Here is a 19,653-nt window from a genome sequence, read left to right on the forward strand (position 1 = left end):
GTGTGTGTGTGTGTGTGTGTGTGTGTGTGTGTGTGTGTTCGCGCGTTGCTCTGCGGCTCTGAGAGGAAGAGATCTCTGTCCGTTCTTTGCCCCCACAGCGCTCGCTGAGTGTCCGTCTCCCACTCTGTGTGCTCTCTCTCTCTCTCTCTCTCTCTCTCTCTCTCTCTCTCTCTCTCTGAGAGAGAGAGAGAGAGAGAGAGAGAGAGAGAGAGAGAGAGAGAGAACAGCATAGCGCTCGACACAGCCTGGTGATGCGAAGTAACTCACAGACACACACACACACACAGTAGGGCGAGTTGCGCGCGTGTACAAAGGTTATATAGAGCTTATGACGTCATAAGCTCCTGCGTTTTAGCACCTCGCGCACTGCTCTCTTCAATGAGGAAGTACTTTGTAGAATCTTGTAGAAAAGTGTCGATTTTAAGGCTTTGGGTTGAAAGTAATGCATAATAATTTCTGAGGCAGACAGTTACTAACATAAGACCCTAAATAACATAGTTAGAACGTTTTTGTGGATTTTGGTTTCCAGGGACTTTAAGCTCACTGTGACCTCACAAACGCCATTTTCAAGCTTGTTAACGCGATATCTCAAGAACGCCGTGACGGAATTTCTTCCAATTTGCCTCAAACGTCCACTTGGACTCAAGGATGAACTGATTACATTTTGGTGGTCAAAGGTCAAGGTCATGGTGACCTCACAAACGCCATTTCCAAGCTCAGTAATGCCGTATCTCAGTAACACCTTGACGAAATTTCTTCACATTTGGCTCAAATGTCAAAGTAGACATGCATGTCGACTGCTCACTTGTTGGCGGAGGCATATTTCCGCGGTGCGGTTGTTCTAGTTTTAAATTGGATCCCTATGAACAAAGAAAATGGCTGTAGTTTTCCCCATATACATAACTCTAAGGGGGATCCTACTACAACACCCACAATGCATTGCACAGGTCACTGGCTCGACTAAAAGAACATAACAAAGTTCCTGAAAAGCAGCATTATATCTCTTTACTGAGGCGTATTTTCATTTACAAAATGTTTTACTCGAGTCTGGAATCACACCCGTTTCAAGGATTATGAAACAAGTTAACATTACATTTTGTGGACTTCTGTGCTGAATGCTGCTGAATACTAACGCTACAGATAGGGGCAAGTTAACACCATCGCTGTTTGTTGTTGTTCTGTATTCAGAGTTGGCGAAGTCGACATAATATTCTGTCAAGAAAACATTCAGGTTCAGCAAAGGGGAGGGGGGGGGGGATTTTTCTGAATGGCATGCGAACTACTACCAATTACTACTGTACCACTGACTTTGCGATCTACCGGTCGACCGCAATCGACATATTGGTCACCCCTGGACTACACACTTGCCTTTTCCCTTCGTTTCTCTTGCTCACTCTCCATCTTGCGCCTTTTCTGTCATTCCGTCGATTGGGTTTTGCCCTCCGCCAGAGGTGGTTTTGGGGGAAACGTATGGTTCATGTGGCAGAGACAGATTTTGCAGATGGAGATCGTCTGAGGCCGTATGAAGTGTTCAGGTCAAAGATAGATAAAGGGAAATTGGGAGGGGAATACATTTTCTCTCTCGCTCTCTGCTTTTGCATTCACAGAAAATAATGAGCAGAGGGAAAACAATGCCTCCGTAATTTTTTTTTTTATTCGTTTATTTGGATGGGACAGTGCAAAATTAATGAACACAGAAACCACAGAAACAGATAGTAAAACCTGGAACATGGTAAAAGTGTAAAAATTGCCGGATTTAGCACGAGGCTAATTTCCATCCGTTGTCCCATAAAACATAAAAACACAAAAAACATAGAGCGTAAAACGTAGAACATAATAAAAACATACATAAAACATAGGTAGCAGCAGTACACTCTAAAACTACATAAAACATGAGTAGCAACAGAACACTCTAAAATACATGGCAGCAATTACACTTTGAAAAATAAAAATACATAATAATAATACACACAAAAAGAGAAGAAAAACATACTACCTGTGGACACATGACTGGTTTGTTTTCAGCCATTTTTTAAGTCCACCTTTAAAAGCGGCAAGGGTGGGGCTGTCCCTTATGGAGACGGGGAGACTATTCCATATTTGGCTGCCTTTTACCGATAGGACATTTTTAACATGAAGGCCATTATGGCGTGTTGTTTGGCCCTGCAGAAAACCAGCGCAGTTTCAGAGGAAGCGGTGTACGCAGTCCAGATCGTACCTGAGATCTAACCGGCAAATATTGCAGAGCACATTTACCTGTCTGGCTAAATCAGCGTTTAATTGGCCTTATACCTTTTTCCACTGTCTATGTGTGCCCTGGGGTGTTGTGTACACCTAAAACCCACAGGACAGCATGGGGGAGACTGTAACTGCACATTGGCATGGTCCAGCCCTGCAACAGCCAACGTGCCCTTGAGCAAGAACCTCAAGGATGTTGAGGATAAGGAAGGATAAGGAAGTCAGGAAAGAGAGAGGGAGGGAGAAGAGAAATTGGATTAAATATAGAGGACATAATCAAAATCAGAAATGCTTTATTGATCCCTGAGGGGAAATTGGGTAATGCTGCAGTTGCTTACATTGAGGTAGAGAAAAATATAAGCAGAGAAATTCTAAGAAGAATGGAAATAAGACGATACAATAAAAATATATAAAATAAAAAGTGTCAAATATGTGCATTATCTTACAACCTTCATCAAAAGTACTACCGTATTTAATAAGAAAGTGAGAAATATGTAAGATAGATAATACTATAATATTTACAGTAGTGTGACTAAATATAATCATTTCTAGTTTATTTCGCACATTTCACGCGCTCATGTCAGAAAAGAAGCTATATACAGGACATAAATGCACGCATTACACATGCCCCTTATTCCTCGTTTCCAGGCCACTGCTTGGTGCATTATAGCTTCGTGGTGCATCGATATAAAAAAATAAACTTTTCGGGGTGAGTTAACTCATTCATGGCCAGTTTAGGACTGCCAATATTTAGCACAGGCCAAAGATTTTCATAATTGTTGGTCATCTTTCAAGACCCACAGTAAATTATCTATTAGCACCAAAGTGATTTGCAATACCTCAAAATGAAGATGTACGTCTCTGGGTTCACCAGAAAAAAAAAGTGAGCTTTTAGCATGTTCTGTACTCTACTTATAGCCATTTATATACACCCTGTTTTCACCAAAAAGGTCTCTCTGAGAAGAGAAATTGCAGAAAATTTGTAAAGGACACTATCTCAGGCAGAACTCGCTCTCAATTCTTTTATTTTGAACTGTATTGACATCAGACATGTAAATATTATTCGTTATGACACAAATGACAAAAAAAAAAATATATATATATATATATATATATACATGAAGTGCTTTTTTTACATTCAACAATACAGCTTACTCAGTGTGAGTGAGTGTGAATGTGTGTGTGTGTGCGCGGGGCCCATGTGTGTCTCTTTACATTACATTACATTTCGTCATTTAGCAGACCTAAATGACCGTCCTGACCTCATTCTGAGATGTGGGCTCACAATCGGCTCCTCATCTGAAATAAAAGCAACATATCCTCAGTAAACTATATAATCACATTTAGTTCAGAAACAGTGTAGTGTACTAGTGTCTCAGTAAACTATACGATCATAGAATGCAGAGATCAGTGTAGTCTCTCTCACACACACACACACACACACACACACACACACTCCTTACCGCGAGATCATCCGGGTCCTGTCGCATTGGAGTCCAGTCTTCCTCGCCCTCACATGGAAAGTGGCCGTGCTGCTTGGCTCTGTGTGAAAGCAATTTCTGTGGCGAGGCTGCTGTTCTCCTCCTCACAAAGTTGTGACTCCGCCTCGTCTCTTTCGGGCTGGCACACAGGAACGGGGTCCAGGGACCAGGATCGATCATGTTGGTCACGGGTTTGACTACCGCGAACAACTGATCCATGTCCGCTGCCCTGCAGCAAGGCGACCAGCTCGTGCAGCGCGCCGAGGGGCGTTTCAATGGCGTTTCTCCTCTCTGCACAAGGAAGCGTTTCTCCGTTTTCTGTTCTTTCCTCCTGCTCAATTTCAAGACAACAGCTGCGGTATGTGTTTGTTCACGTGTTGTCGGCTTTGTTTTTGAGGCCAGGGACCTGATACCATGTCACAGGCTGGGGAAGTCTTTGAACTACGCACTGCCCTAATAAAAACAAAAACACGTCAAACACGTCTTTGGCTGGGAGGCACATTCCTGATAACACGTTAAAGACGTCTTTGGCCATGAATGAGTTAAAAATCATAATTAAAGCTTGTTGTAAATCAAGGGCAACCTAGGCCCAGGACCATGTGCGTCATGTAGCAACCCCACCACTTATATATAGCCTCTTCTTCTTTTTGGTGTTTTATGACAGTTGGCATCCTTAATGTTGCATTACGGCCCTCTTCTGGATCCATCCATCTTCTTCTTTGGTGTTTTATACTCTTCCTCTTCTCACCCAGACACAATTGTCTGAGTTTGCCTCAGACAACTGACAACAGACAACGCATCCCTCAGCGCTTCATCTATCTCTGCTTCAGATATGCCCACCTCATCCATTAACCCCTTAACAGTGACAATCCCGTTCCCATTCCTCTCCATCTTCCCACTCAAACCAGCAGCACAGCTTATAACCATAACAATGAAGGTCATGAATTGCTTATTGTCCATGCAGATCACATCACTCCGACTAGGTCCGTCCTCCTTCTTCTCCGGAGCCTTATGCACTTCCATCCTTTCTTCATTTATTTCCCCACCCCACTTCTTAACAGCCTCAGCATATGATAACTTCCATTCTTCTCTGGTCTTGTTCACTTCCCTTTCCTTCTTTCTTCGTGGACACTGAGCAGACCAGACCCCGCATCATCATTCCCCCCACAGTTTAGATAGACACTTGGCTTCCTCCTTCTTTACACCGCACATTTACAGCGCACATTTCTAACTTTCCACCCCGCGTTACCACACAGTCTTCCCACATCTCCTACATCTCCTGCTTTTAGTACACACAGCAGCCACATGCCCAAACTGACAGCAGAAACACCTGAGAGGAGCTCTCTCAAAGGGCCTCACTTTATAACACGCATAATCAAGCATCACTCGGGAGGTACGGTGGTGCAGTGGTAAGCACTATCGCCTCACAGCTCGAAGGTCGTGGGTTCGATTCCCACCTGGGGACGAGGTGAACGCTGAAGGAATGCGTGCCCGTCCGCATGTCCTCGAGTGCCCACCGCCCGGGTGGGGTCGGCAAAAAGGGCCTTTCTGTGTGGAGTTTGCATGTTCTCCCCGTGCCTCCCGGGGGTTTCCTTCATATAGGAACCCCCTTCACAAAAACATGCAATATCCTGGTTGCTAGTGTGGTTCCTCCTCTGGTGGTTAAGGGCGCCTGTTCAGAGGGAGGGGAACTGGTTGGAATAGCGTGAACCTCCCACGTGCTATGTCCTACCGGTGAAGCTTCCTCTGTCAGGTGAAAAGAAGCGGCTGACTGACTGCCCATGTCTCGGAGGAAGCATGGAGCCAGTCTCGGCTCTCCCCAGATCGGCAGAGGATGGAGTAGCAACCAGGAATGAGAAATCAAATGAGCACTAATGGGGGATAAAATGGGATAAAAAATCGGGGGGGGGGGGATGGGGAAAAAATCAAGCATCACTCGGTGGCAATTCTCCTTCAAAAGTTAAACAGATTTATACTCCTCTTTCACCCCTTCCTGAAATCTCATCATTCTCCTCGCCTCACACACACCATCCACCCCCATAAATGTTTTGGCATCTACCGACCTTGGCACGTCACTTATCACTCCTTTCTTTCTGGCTCCTGACCCGAGCGGGAAACATCTCACAGTACAACACCCTTGAAACTCATCAATCTTCAAGACTTTCTCCCTCTGACTCTCAGACACACACTCAATCACAACCATACCACCTCTAGTGATCCTAATCGACTGAACATCTCCGAATTTTCTTCCAATAAACTTCCCAACCATGTGGATCCCCAAAAATCCTGTAATACGATCTGTTAGCCTTGACCATTCCAACCAAAAAATATTTTTTTCCCCCCACTGAATCATCAGAACCGAAAGTTCACATCCTTCCATTTCCTTTTCCCATCCTTGCTACCAAGGCCGCATCCTCCATGTCACCCCCATTCTCCTCCTCTCCTACCTGTGATCCCGTCCTTCCTCTCATATCCTCTTCCCCTGTCAACCATCGGCTCTTCTCCTTACTTCTCATTCCTCCTTGGCATCACGCCGGTGATCCACTCATTCCCTCTGCTAAGCAACATACTTCCATCCAGTCCTTCCTCCTCCGATCCAGCTCTTCTTCCTCTTCCCCTGTCAACGGACGGCTCTTCTCCTTACTTCTCAGTCCTCGTAGCACCTTTGGACTGAAACTGATCGTACCGTTCTCAAGAATAACCACGGCTTTCCTCCTCCCTCGTTGTCCACTATCACTTCCGAGAACACCATCCCAGTCTCTTTGTCTCAATCTTCACTTTGTGGGGAAACCACATCCATCTTCTGGTGCACGTTGTTTTTCTCCTCCCCCTCCTTCTACACCGTTCTCCCCATGCCCTCTCTGCCACTCCTGTCTCAATTCGATTCACCCTGGCTTCGTTGCCCAGTTAATACGATTCTCATATAGCCTCAGAACTTATACTCCCACCACTTATAGCCTCAGACTGATGACATCACTGATGACATCATCACTGATGACATCATATGCGTTATCCATTCCTGACTGAATGCGGTAAAAACGAATTTCTCCTTTAAGTCCCCCCACCCCCGCCTTAGTCTTTAGTGTATAGTGTAAAGCGTGTTTGAGTCCTTGAAAAGTGCTATCTAAGTCCCATGTATTATTATTTGAGTGTTGTCGGGTATTACAAATTCCTGACACGGCCTAACTGTAACAGGGCAGCTCCACTCCTGAGCTCCTGCCCCCTCTTCTCAAAACAAAACATGAAAACCCTAATATGGTTTATCTGTATGAAATGCAATGTTCTTCAAATGAGAAGTCAGTCCTGTGTCGTTTCTCCAAAGTGAGGTTTATTCTCAAAAAGTAGCATGATACAGATGATAGATTCTGTGAGAGCAGAAGGATGCTCTCACAGAAGGCGAAGTATGTGTGAAAAAGCCCCCAACAGTGTCTTAGTGAAGCCATGTTTTATACTCTCTTGGTCAGTCAAAACACATTTTCTTTGCAAGAATGTCACTTAGCTCTATGGCAAAGTCATCGTGACCTGGCTCTACTGCTTCAGGACAAAACCAGTCAACAGAATATTGCTCAATGTTCAGAGACACAGTCTCTGAGATGATCGGAGTCTCGGAGATGATCCTCCAAACATAATTTTTGGCCTTCAGTGTTATTTCCCAATCTGACCCGTGAACATCAATTTGATGAACGACCATATTTTCCCAAAAACATATTGACGACAAACTGTGGTTGAGCAATCAGGTTATACAACATCTCAACATGGTTTCTCACAGGCCGGACCACCAAAACAGAGTGCAAAAACCTACTCTACACCAACAGTGTGAACATACAATATACACCCCCACATTATGACATCATCAGTGATATATATAACATCACTAATAGAGAGCCGCAGGGATGACGTATTTTTGTAGTCAGAACGCGGAAGTCCCGGACTTCCTGATTCTTCACTGTTTCTGTCTATGGGATTTTTGAATGGGTTTTTGCCGCAATGCTTCAAATAAGGTCTCTGGGCAACGCAAGCTTAATCAAATGAGAACCAGTGTTCAGCCGGATAATCTTCACACATGAGGACCACTTTCATGAGTTTTGAAGCGTAAATGCGAGCCCTAGAAGTAAAAAGCTTGTGCTAAGCTAATCCAGAACTACACAGTGTCGCATAGGCTTCCCCGTCACGTCAGCACTCAACCTGGACTGTTGTTGTGTGCGCTGCTGTGCACTGATTACCCCGGGCTGAACGGGCTGAACCAGGTGAGGGAAAGAGAATTTCCGTGTTCGTCCTTTGAAGTGATGACATTATTGACGTATAATATCCCCGTCGACTCAACAGTGTAGTCTCATTTAGCCGTTTGGTAGCTAGCCGCCCGTTTAACGGCACGTAAAAGCTTCAAAACTCATAAAAGTGGTCCTCATGTGTGAAGATATTACTAAACACTGGTCCGCGTTTGATTAAGGTTGCGTTGCCCAGAGACCTTATTAGAAGCATCGCGCCAAAAACCCATTCAAAAATCCCATAGGTGAAAACAGTGAAGAACCAGGAGTGTTAGCATCGATGATTCCGGACTCGTTCCTGCGGCTCTCTATAGTAGTGACCTGGCCAAGAGGCAGAGCTGGCTAGAACTTAATGACATCATTGGCAATTAATAACCTCATCACTGTCTGTGACATCATCAGTGATATATGACATCACTAGTGACCTGGCCACCAGGCTGAGTGATCTGGAACGGTATGACGTCATCGGTGACCAGGGCTGAATCCGAATAGTCACTCCTAACTCCTTTTCCTACCTTTTCGTTGACCTCACCGGAAGTAAAACATGCACCGGGGTCTATACGCCCCTGTTACGAAACATTAATTTGTTAGCAAGTAGGAGGAGCTTAATGTAGCCTATGTGGGGAGCGGAGAATCATTGCGTGTTTTACTTCCAGCAAAGTCAAGGAAAAGGTAGGAAAAGGAATTAGGAGTAGTGACTATTCGGATGGAGCCCTGGCCTCTTTCTTTCTTTCGTTCGTTCGTAACCGAAACCGTCTTATAGACGCCTCGGCCTAGTGTACAATACATGGATATTTTCACAATGATGTGCCTTCGGGAAAGTCCCTTCACCCTGTGCTGCATATCACCAATTAGTGCGGTTTCTCCATATTTTTCCACCTCCGCCTCTTCGTTTCTTCCACAAGCAAAAGACCAGGCAACGGCTGACAAAGCTAGTGCCATTTGTAACTTTTTATTCTCGTGTTATTTTACAAAACCATTTTTAAGTGGTGAGCGTAAGCAAACGCTGCTTTGTTTCATGGATCAGGTCTCATGCAGGCACAGAATATACCTGCAGTTGCGAGTCTGCTGTAGTATTTGTGGTGTGTTCAAGTGCAACTTTTGGCCTCTGAAAAAGGCAACATGGGGCGACGTCAGTCTGCCTTCGTTGCCACTAGTTCTTTGGATTGGGGTTGATGTGTTCTTGGCTTTAGGGTGAAATTGAGTCATTTCCATACATTCTCGCTATGTGGTGGAGATAGTGGTTCTTCAGTTCTGTCCTCTTCAGCTTGAAAGCATCTGTGACAAGCCCTGTCTCGGGGGTCCACGGCTCTGGGCTCAAGTGCACCTTCATTGGGATCTCAAACCGTTGGAGTTTAATGGCAGCGGCGACCTGCTTGATCTCATTCAGAACTTCTCTTTCCATGGCCGGGTGAGTGCAGATCTCCTCCCATGATCCTGCTATGCTTCTCTGCTTGGCCAGCTCCGTCATTTCCTTTTGGTTGGGCACCACAAAACTGATCACGTAGTTCTGGTCACTGTTTGCATAAGCGCAGATATTGTCTATGAGGGCGGAGCACTTCAAAGCATACTCCACTTTCCCCAGGGACACATACTCCCCAGCCTGTAATTTGACCAAGTCTTTCTTACGGTCCACTATCTGTAGACAGCCGTCAGGGTGGATCTCTCCTACATCTCCGGTGCAAAACCACCGCTGACCTTTCTCATCCACAAAAAAGTCCTGATCATTGCTTGCGCTCCTGTAGTAACCCATGGCTACGTTGGGACCGCCAATCAGGATCTCCCCTCTTGGGTGAGGCTTGTCCTTGGTGGTGTAACCACCTTCAAACCAGTCCCTGAGTCTGACCTCGCAGCAAATGAGAGGAGCTCCAACACGACCAGTGCTGATGTCTGCAACCTCTGTGATGGCGCCTGCTCCACAGGTCTCAGTCAGGCCATAGCCTTGGCACACAGGACAACAGAAACACACATTCATGAACCTCTGAGTGGCCGAGGACAGTGGCGCACCTCCTGACAGCATCAGCCTCACCCGTCCACCCAGCAAGTCCCGCACTTTCTGGAACAACAATGCATTGCACAGCGGTGCATCATAGCCCCTCCTGATCTGCTCCAGTTTATAGTTGTAGCTCAATGTAAATAGCGTCTTCCGAAAGTAACTCATTTCCTGCACTTTCCTCATCACGTTCTTGTTTATGCGATCCATGATTTCTGGCACAGCTGCCATCAGGGTGGGTTTGAGCACATAGCTGTCTCCTCTACTTCCTTTCTTTATCTTGGTGGACTGGTCCAACAGTGTCTGAGGAGAGGAGTAGCCGATCCGACAGCCATATGTAACACATGAGATCTCTGCTGTCAATTCCAGAACATGAGACAGGGGTAGATAGCCTATGTAGATATCGTTGGGCCCTAGCCCAGGAATGTGTTCACACTGGCCCGTCATCGCCGCAATCAGGTTACTGTGGACCATCATGACTCCTTTGGGTCTGCCTGTAGAGCCACTGGTGTACATCACCACAGCCAGGTCCGAGGGCTGCGGCTTCACAATCGCCCGACCCATATTTTCAGGCAGCGTTCCCAGCTCTCGTACAGCCTGCATGCTGTGGATGGCGAGTCCTGCCGGGAAGCCTTCTGTGCTCATCTTATTCTGGTCAACATATATCACATGCTTCAGTTTTGGGATCTGTGGAAGCACGCTTTTCAGTTTAGTCTCAAGCAGTTCCATGCTGGTAATGAGATGTGTGACTCCAGTCTCATTCAGTCCAAACGCAACTGCCTCCTCTCCTAGTGTGGCATAGAATGTCACCAATGGGAAGTTGCGTTTGAAGCAGGCCTGGGCGGTAATCATCCACTCTGCTCTGGTCTCGCAGAAGATGGCAATGGTACGTTTAGGCTGCTGCCCGAGGGCTGCCAGTCCACTGCCAAACTCACTGGCCATGGAGTCCACCTCCTGGTAGGACAGCCACTGATACTCCCCCAAGATCAGCACTTTGAATACTTTCCCGCCTGGTTGGATCTCATTCTCTTCACTCAGTACATCTCTGGTGCCAAGGGAGTCTAATTGTCGGAAGCGTTGCACAGCTTGCTCAAACAGCTTATCTAGGGTGTCCTTCCCTGGGAGGTCCTCCCTGGCCAGAGATTCAAAGTGGTCTACAGAGCGGTAGGGCCCATCTGCACTGCCTGACGTGCAACGGGCCTTGATCCGTTTGGACTGGGCTCTCTTCTGCCCAGCACCAGTGATGTAATACCAGGGAAGGAAGGAGAGGACGGAGTACAGCCATACCAGGAGGTGGACTGGAAGAAGGAGTACAGAGTGGAGGGTAGAGTCTGACCAGAGACCCATATTGTTCACTGGAGAAGCTTGTGAGGATAATTAGTTACCAGTGTTACATAAGCTGCTCAAGTGACATCAATGATGACATAATCACCAATGACATCACATTTGCTCAAGTGTGAACATAGAATATACCCCCCACATTATGACATCATCAGTGATATATGACATCACTATTATAGTAGTGAGCTAGGCCGAGCTGTCTAACTGTATGACATGATCAGCAATTGATGACCTCATCACTGTCTGTGACATCATCAGTGATTGATGACATCATCTGTGATATATGACATCACTATAGTGACGCAGCCACCAGGCCGAGCCGTCTAGAACTGTATGACATCATTGGTGACCTGGCCACTCTCTTTCTTTCTTTCGTGGAGACATATTGTGCATTCCTTTATAACTGGGAACTGGTAATCTTACGGTTCAAAGTTCATGAGCTGGAATGGTGACGTCACTAGAGCTGGTATTTCCCATTCCAAACTCGTAGGAGCCTCAGCAGTCCCGACCTCAAAAATCCAAGATGGCTGCTCCGCGCAACAACAGTAGTTATAATCGTATAAATGCTATTTAGCACTTCTGTCTTGTTTGTGTCTCATTAAATCAGCTGTATACACAGCACGGCCTACTTCTATCTGTGTGGACATGAGGCTGCAGTGTTTGTATGCGCAAAATGCCACGAAATGCCTTGTTATTATCAACTGTTATTGCTAACAATGTCTAGCCTGGCTAGCGAGTGGATCTGACCAGTAAACTTCCCAGCTCAACTTTTCTGCAAATGGAATGCTAACAAAACGGATGTGACGTCATTTAGCCTCCACATCCCAGTTATTTTGCGATAAAGGAACGCACCAATAGAATTGTATTACATCAACTGTGACTTGGCCACTCGACCCTTTATTTTTTTATTTTTTTATTATACATTTTATTTTCAATTTTGTATACAACACGAACAACAATGCGTAAAATGCTGTAATGCCCACCATGGGCACATTCTTTCTGCATCCGATTCATTCCAGACCCCTGAAAAGTGTTTTGGCAGGGATCGGAGCAACGGGGTGCTGCACCTTGCAACTCCAGACAAACACATAAAAACACACTCCAAATTTCTTGTCATCAGTGATGTCACAATTGGGTCATCAGTGATGTCATAGACTTTTTTTTAATGACTATGTCATCAATGATGATGTCACTTGACAATTGTGACATTTTCAGTGATGTCATAGACTGAGACAATGTGACATCATCAGTGATGTCATAAATCCTTCCCTTAAAGAGCATGGTGCAGGTTAGAGACCCCAATCAGTCAATGTGTAGGTGAATTATGGAGGAACTCGATTTTCACATTAAGACACTTACATATACACTACAGTGACTTCTGGGGTCGTTTTACTTTTTGAGCTTTTATTTTGAAATAAAACTCTGACGTCAGAAAGGGGAGTCGCCAGGCATGCTCGTCTGTCCCTCTGTCTGTAGTCACTTAGGTCAGGGCTGTCAGTCACACACTATGGATGCTAACGCCGGTTTTCAGGAGGAAGAGGAGGTAGCAAATGTTTATGCACATGCATGTGATGGGCCTCAGGCTAATTTTGACAGTGAAAGAGAGCAGGAACAGCCCACAACGGACCGCGGAGAGAGAGTTGTGAAGGAGCCTGAGCAGCGGAGGCGGGCCGAGGTGCGGACTGTAATTCGACACACACACAAGCGAGCGGAGGCGGGCCGAGGTGCGGACTGTAATTCGACACACACATATACACACACACACACACACACACACACACACACACACACACACACACACACACACACACACACACACACCGAGTGAGAGAGAGAGAGAGAGAGAGAGAGAGAGAGGGGGGGACTGACGGAGCGCCCCTCCACTCGCTCTTTCCCCTCCCTCCCTCCCTCCCGGAGCGAGTGAGAGAGACGAGTAGAGAGATAGAGAGCGTGTCACCGCGCAGACAGCAGGTACACACACACACACAGTCTCACACACACACACACACACACACACACACCGAGAGAGAGAGAGAGATAGAAAGAGACTGTGTCACGCAGACAGGCAGCAGGCAGCAGCAGAGTGGAGCTGACTTGTTATCTGCATGCAGTAACCTGGCGACACCCGACCCAAAACTCACTGACAACGACTTACTACAGGCAGCTACTGACTAAATGACTAACTATATACTAAAAACTAACTAGTGATTAACCTACCAACTAACCGACCGACTAACTGGCTGACTGATTGACTTTGACTAGCGTACGTACCTGACCTGCTATCTGTCCTGAAATGCGACTGATTTGACCATGGATTTGACGACAGTGGGAGGGGAGAGGGAGACACGCACGCGGGAGCCACTCCCCACTGTGACGTAGCAGACTTTGTCTAACAGAATAAAAGTCTGTTATTTCCTTCTGAAAAAGGAAGGTGTTTTTCTCCATATTTTTTTTCAAACTTTTTTTTTTTTTTTTTAATGATGCATTAACTTTTCAAATGGACATAGGGACAAGGTTAAGTATAAATTTAGCAAAGGAATTACCCTGCTCCATGCTCTTTAAAGACGAGCTGAACCCAAAAATGATTTATTCTTATTTTAGTTCAAATACCTGGGTATTCAGTGCACCTATTTAATAATGTATGCAAAAGAAATCACAAAATTTATTTCGTTTTCACACTTTTTCACATCAAAAGTTCATTTTTCAAGATTTCATTCATAACAATAATCTACAGTTTGCTGACGTCACATAGTACTATCAAATTTCTACCCCATTTCAACCAATCACATCACGACATGGCAGCTGTCAATCAATCTTCATTTCAGAAATTAAGGATAAAATGGCGCCTAGTGTCTGCAACTTGGCAGAATTTCTAGCCCATAAACTAACTAATAACTTGGCCAATTGTATGTAACATACAAAATAAAGCAAACGGTAATGTCTAAGAATGCAAAGAAATGTAACTGGCTCGTTAAAATCGCATTCCAGGATAACGTTAGTTAACATAGTTAAGGCCGAATTCAGACCCTGGCCCCTCGGAGATTCCAGGCCGGCAGGCTGCACTCTCCGCTTCGCTCCACCCAAAGGCAGCTGGCTGCCTGCGGCTCTCACTCGCATAGTGCCACAACACCCTGAATCCCACTAGATTTGGAGACAGAACACGCCAGGATTGGCCAATGCTAAATCCAGTCCCCAGAATTGTCAAATCAAATCATTGACATGCTACTATGGCCCGCCTCTCAAACTGTCATCTCAGACAAGTTTTGTTTTCAGTCTGAAACGTGACTCCGACCCACGCGCCACTTGGGTTGGGATCATCTCGTCTTTAAGAGGACTCACAGCCCAGCCTGTGACAACAACATCGAACAGCTCAGGATAATTATTGCACATTGAGTTATTGCACAAATTGTGGTATTGCACATTCAGTCACTTTCAGTACACGCAGGTTTACATTATGAAATATGGGTTATAAGTTGCTGACGGGTGAAGTACGTCCAAGGGCCAGTCTATCATGGAGTGGGTTGGAGGCATTGTCCAGGATGACAGAAGCTTGAAAGTAGTCTAAGAAATCTGAATAGTCAATGTTTTACACCCACACACTAACCACCCTCCCCATCCCTCAGTACACCTCAGCACTGACGTATGACGGGGTGATGGTGATGGCCGAGGCCTTCAGGAACCTGCGCAGACAGAAGGTGGACATCTCAAGACGGGGCAACGCCGGTGACTGTCTGGCCAACCCCGCCGCCCCGTGGAACCAGGGAATCGATATGGAGCGTACCCTCAAACAGGTGAGAGGCAGTGGAAGGAAATGGAGGGAGGAGAGGGGGGACAGAAGAGATGCTGGGGACACACAACAAGGCTTAAACTGTAAAAGGTTTGCAGAACGACTGCAACGATTTTCAGACACCCCATCCCTCCTACGCTATTATTAAACCAATCAAAACAAACATTGAGGTGGAGCATTTTGTTACACACTTCCTGTACATTTTCCTTCTCTTATTGGCTATTCTGTTCAGATTTGATTGGCTGACCAGTTCAGTACAGGAAGATATCAAGACCTGTGCTGCGTTCGAATTGTCTTTTTTGCTTAGGAAGGTTCCTAACTGAGTGAAATGATGTACCTTATGGCTCATTTCAACCACATATAACCACAGTACAGCTCTACTCGATCTGGTCTTACTCGTCTCTACTTGATATAGACTCTGTTTCCATAGCAAGTTTACTCGCCTCCGCCCACACCTAGTCGTCATAGCGACCGCATATCTGCCCTATCCGAAGTAGGCTATAACATATAACGTTAAAATTAAATCCATACACAGAACTTTTAAACTGGTTATGAAATACTGGTGCCTCTAAATTACCTACAGTGTACATGGGCAAATGTGGCAATCGGCCAGGAGAATGGATATCACTTTGTTGTTACTCAAACTCACATGCATGCACTGCACGGGGGACGGGAGTTACGCTACGGGGAGAAGGGAAGCCAGCCCACTACCCCGGCGGCAACTCACCAGGCAAGACCGCGGCTTCACTAAAACCCCGCCTCCGGCCTAGCGGAGCCGACGCAGCACACATCTACAAAGGGCTTCCCGAGGAGCTGACTTTTTCTCTCTCAAAACAATTGAAAACCACCGCCATGTTAAAGCTGAGCAAGGAGATCGATTTTATTTAACCAGAGCCGAAGGCAGCAACACAAAAGACTGATGGAAATAACATTAACAGAAGAGAAGGTAAGCCCCACTAAACTGGTATCCAGCATTGACAGTCAGTAGATACAGTAAACACGATTCTGCCTGACCAATCAGTCGTCTGCAGTGTTTTCACATCTCCGTATGGTACCGGGTTCACAGCGCTGGAACCTCAACAAAGCAGGGACCAAAACTAGCACAACTCAACCCCGACTCAACCCGGGCTGTCCACGTTTTTGATCGGTGGAATGAGACAAAAAAGCGATACGAGCTGGGCGGGGCCGCGCTGATACCAGCAGTGGAAATGGGCCATTAGAAGCCATAATATAAGTCCTGTTTAAATTCTCTAAATGCTAAGGAAAGGTGCTTCAATGTTTCCTGACTCAGCAACTTCAGCATAAGATACACTGGACCATCCTAAAGCCGATATTGCCGTCCCACAATTCCTTGTGGCCGGAAAGTGACGCACCATTTGACATGATTCAGCCATTCACCAAGATTAACATACGTAACTTGCTTGTTGTGCTTGCTAACCATGTTGCTAACGCGGAAAAATTCTATTTTCTCAGCAACTGAGCAGGAAATGTGTTTCAGCATTGACATCTGTGTTGTCCATCCTAGGCAGCTTAGTGTGTCAGGCACTCAGGGGCGTTTTGAGAAATCGTTGCATGAAAAGGTAGAACAAGCTCCAACTACCTGCAGATTCTGTAACCTAGTCTAAGTACAGTCGGATTCTCTTAACACTGCGGTTCTCTTTTCTTAAACCCCTATGAATTCTCCTACACTTTCCTTGATCTCATTATGTATTCCATCGAGGTCAAGAAAAAGTGGTTAGGAATAGGAGTTACGATGTTTTTATTTTATTTTTATTTTTGCAAGATCGTCTGTACAACTGACCCAAACTAGCCCTTAGAAACTATAGTACAGTAGAAATGTGACTAGACTAGACGTGGCTTCGATTTGTCCTCTCTCAGCCCCTCAGTAAAACATGTGAATACTGGCTGACTGCTTTCTGGCTGTGTTGTAGTTACTTCCCTGTGTTCCTCCTGTGCCCAGGTCCGGCTGCAGGGGTTAACAGGTAATGTCCAGTTTGACCATTATGGCCGCAGGGTCAACTACACTATGGACGTGTTTGAACTGAAGAATAATGGACCCAGACGGGTAAGATATATACCACACTGATTTGATTTATGTAAACAGGGAACATACTGTATGTGAATGCCAGTTTTATCAATTCAGTTATATATATATATATATATATATATATATATATATATATATATATATATATATATATATATATACATACATACATACATACATACATACATGTATATATATATACATATACATATACATACATATATATATACATTATACATATATATATACATATATATACACGACTGCATATACATATATATGTATGTATATACATGTGTGAGTGTGTGTGTGTGTGTGTGTGTGTGTGTGTGTGTGTGTGTGTGTGTGTGTGTGTGTGTGTGTGTGTATACTAGGCATCTTGCGCGCTATGCACGCTCGAGGCCTAGGCCTAACCTAACCTTGCTCAAATGTTATTACATCAGTGATGTCACAATGCCTCCTTATGTGTGTGTGTGCCCCATTATGATACCACTGATGACATCATCAGTGTGTGTGTGTGTGTGTGTGTGTGTGCGCGTGTGTGTGTGTGTGTGTGTGTGCGCCCTTATGACATCACTTTTGACATCATCACTGATGACATCATCACTGATGACATCACATCATTAGCTAATTAGCCTAATCAAAAAATCAGATGCCGTCAGGTCACCCCTTCCACACCCTGAAGGTTTCAGCCCGATCGCATGTAAAACGGCATAGCTGTGGCCGAACGCAGAACTTGAAAACAAGCAAACATTGCCCACATACGAAATTGTATATATATATACGTATATAATAATTATATCGCCGGTGGAGGCATAAAAATGATAATTGCAAATTATGGAGCATAGTTTTGATAAGATTATCGATAACCACCCCCCCCCTCCACCCCCCCATACTGAGAAATACATCCTGCCAATGCCCAGGAGTAATATTCAGAGGAGATGTGTGCCCTGCTGTTTGCTCAGATGGTAGGGGGGCATGGTGGTGCAGTGGTAAGCGCTGTGGCCTCACAGCTAGAAGGTCCTGGGTTCGATTCCCACCTGGGACGCTGTGAGCGCTGAAGGAGTGTGTGCCCCTCCGCATGTCCTCGAGTGCCCACAGCCCGGGTGGGGTCGTCAAAAGGGCCTTTCTGTGTGGAGTTTGCATGTTCTCCCCGTTCCCCCTGGGGGTTTCCTTCATATAGGAACCCCACACCAAAAACATGCAATATCCTGGTTGCTGATGTGGTGCCTCCTCTGGTCGTTAGGGGCGCCTGTTCGGAGGGAGGGGAACTCGTTGGAATAGCGTGAACCTCCCACGTGCTATGTGGGAAGTGGCTGGCTGACTGCCCATGTCTCAGAGGAAGCATGGAGCCAGTTTCGGCTTTCCCCAGATCGGCAGAGGGTGGAGCAGCAACCTGGATAAATAAATTAAAATTCGCACTAATGGGGGATAAAAATGAGATAAAAAAAAGCGGGGGAGGGGGCGGAGTAGAGATGGTGAATATGTGTGTTGTGGCATTTTCCTATTATCATAAGTAGGTTGTGAAGGGCTTCAGTCTCAGCCAACATCCCCTCCTTCTGTTAAGAGAAAGAAAATGTCTGAAGGAAAGTGAGAGGAAATTTCTGGGAAAATGGGAAAATGAGACAGAGCGCTTGCAGCGAGAGTGACGGAGAGAGAATGGGATGAAATAGAGTCATCGAGATGGAGCACGGAAGGGTCACCACGAAGCGGGGAGGAGTTCCCATCAATCAGAAAGCTGCTCTGGCCTGTCCTCCTGTTCACAGCGAGGGTCCTGTTAGGACAGTGTCTGTGTGTGTGTGTGTGTGTGTGTGTGTGTGTGCGCGTGTGTGTGTGTGTTTGTTTGTGTGTGTGTGCGCACATGAGTGCGTGTGTGTGCGTTTCAACCTCTCCCCCACATTCCCTATCATCGTCAATCTTCCTGAGGCCCCGGCGCAGAAGAGGTATCAGCCACTTACAACTCTTGGTTCCTTCTGGCTTCACACCAACAGCCAATCAGTAGCCAGCTGGCTCGCTCTACGTTTCCATCCTCACTGACTTATGGTTGCTGTCAATGCTATATCAACCCGGTCTCACCAATCTGCGTACAAATCAAGGCCGATTAGCACCCCCAGGGGCCCCTATCCCCCCTTCCTCCCCAAACAGTACACACTGACACAAGAAGGGGGGAAAACAAGAAGATTAAAAAAAATTATTTTGGTCAGAGTAAAATGTTATATGGTCTCTCCTGATTCTAAATATAACTGAATTGCTTTGTTTGACCAAGTAAATCTATCTTTTTAGCAAAGCATTTTACAAAATGTCTATGGAAAAATTAATGGGTGACCAGTCACCACCAGTGATGCTGGAACTGTTTTTAATAGGGGGTGCTGCAAGAAATGGACTCTTTTGGCAGCTTACGGGCGTTTGGACGTTTTTTAGACATATTTAGAGGAATATCTCATTTAAATTAACATTAGGATTATACTGTTGTGATGTCATTATTCAGTATTTTTTCC

At 45.6% G+C, this 19,653-nt stretch overlaps 1 protein-coding gene and 1 pseudogene across 3 annotated transcripts in view; one reads left to right on the plus strand and one right to left on the minus strand.

Annotated features, from left to right (window-relative positions):
• The window catches only part of gria4b (glutamate receptor, ionotropic, AMPA 4b), a gene marked incomplete at both ends in the record, with an annotated part of 268,460 nt that overhangs the window by 175,566 nt on the left and 73,241 nt on the right, over window positions 1-19,653 (plus strand). For both annotated transcript variants that reach the window (XM_083647736.1, XM_083647737.1), the window contains 2 exons: window positions 14,945-15,112; window positions 17,069-17,173. In XM_083647736.1, the coding sequence (XP_083503862.1) occupies window positions 14,945-15,112; window positions 17,069-17,173 (273 nt within the window). The remainder of the gene's footprint in view (window positions 1-14,944; window positions 15,113-17,068; window positions 17,174-19,653) is intronic.
• LOC310784896 (long-chain-fatty-acid--CoA ligase 4 pseudogene) lies at window positions 9,177-11,327 on the minus strand (annotated as a pseudogene). Its single transcript has one exon. The product of its transcript is annotated as a long-chain-fatty-acid--CoA ligase 4 pseudogene (transcript).

The sequence above is a fragment of the Poromitra crassiceps genome (assembly GCF_964638095.1).
Source record: "Poromitra crassiceps genome assembly, chromosome: 1".
Lineage (NCBI taxonomy): Eukaryota > Metazoa > Chordata > Actinopteri > Beryciformes > Melamphaidae > Poromitra > Poromitra crassiceps.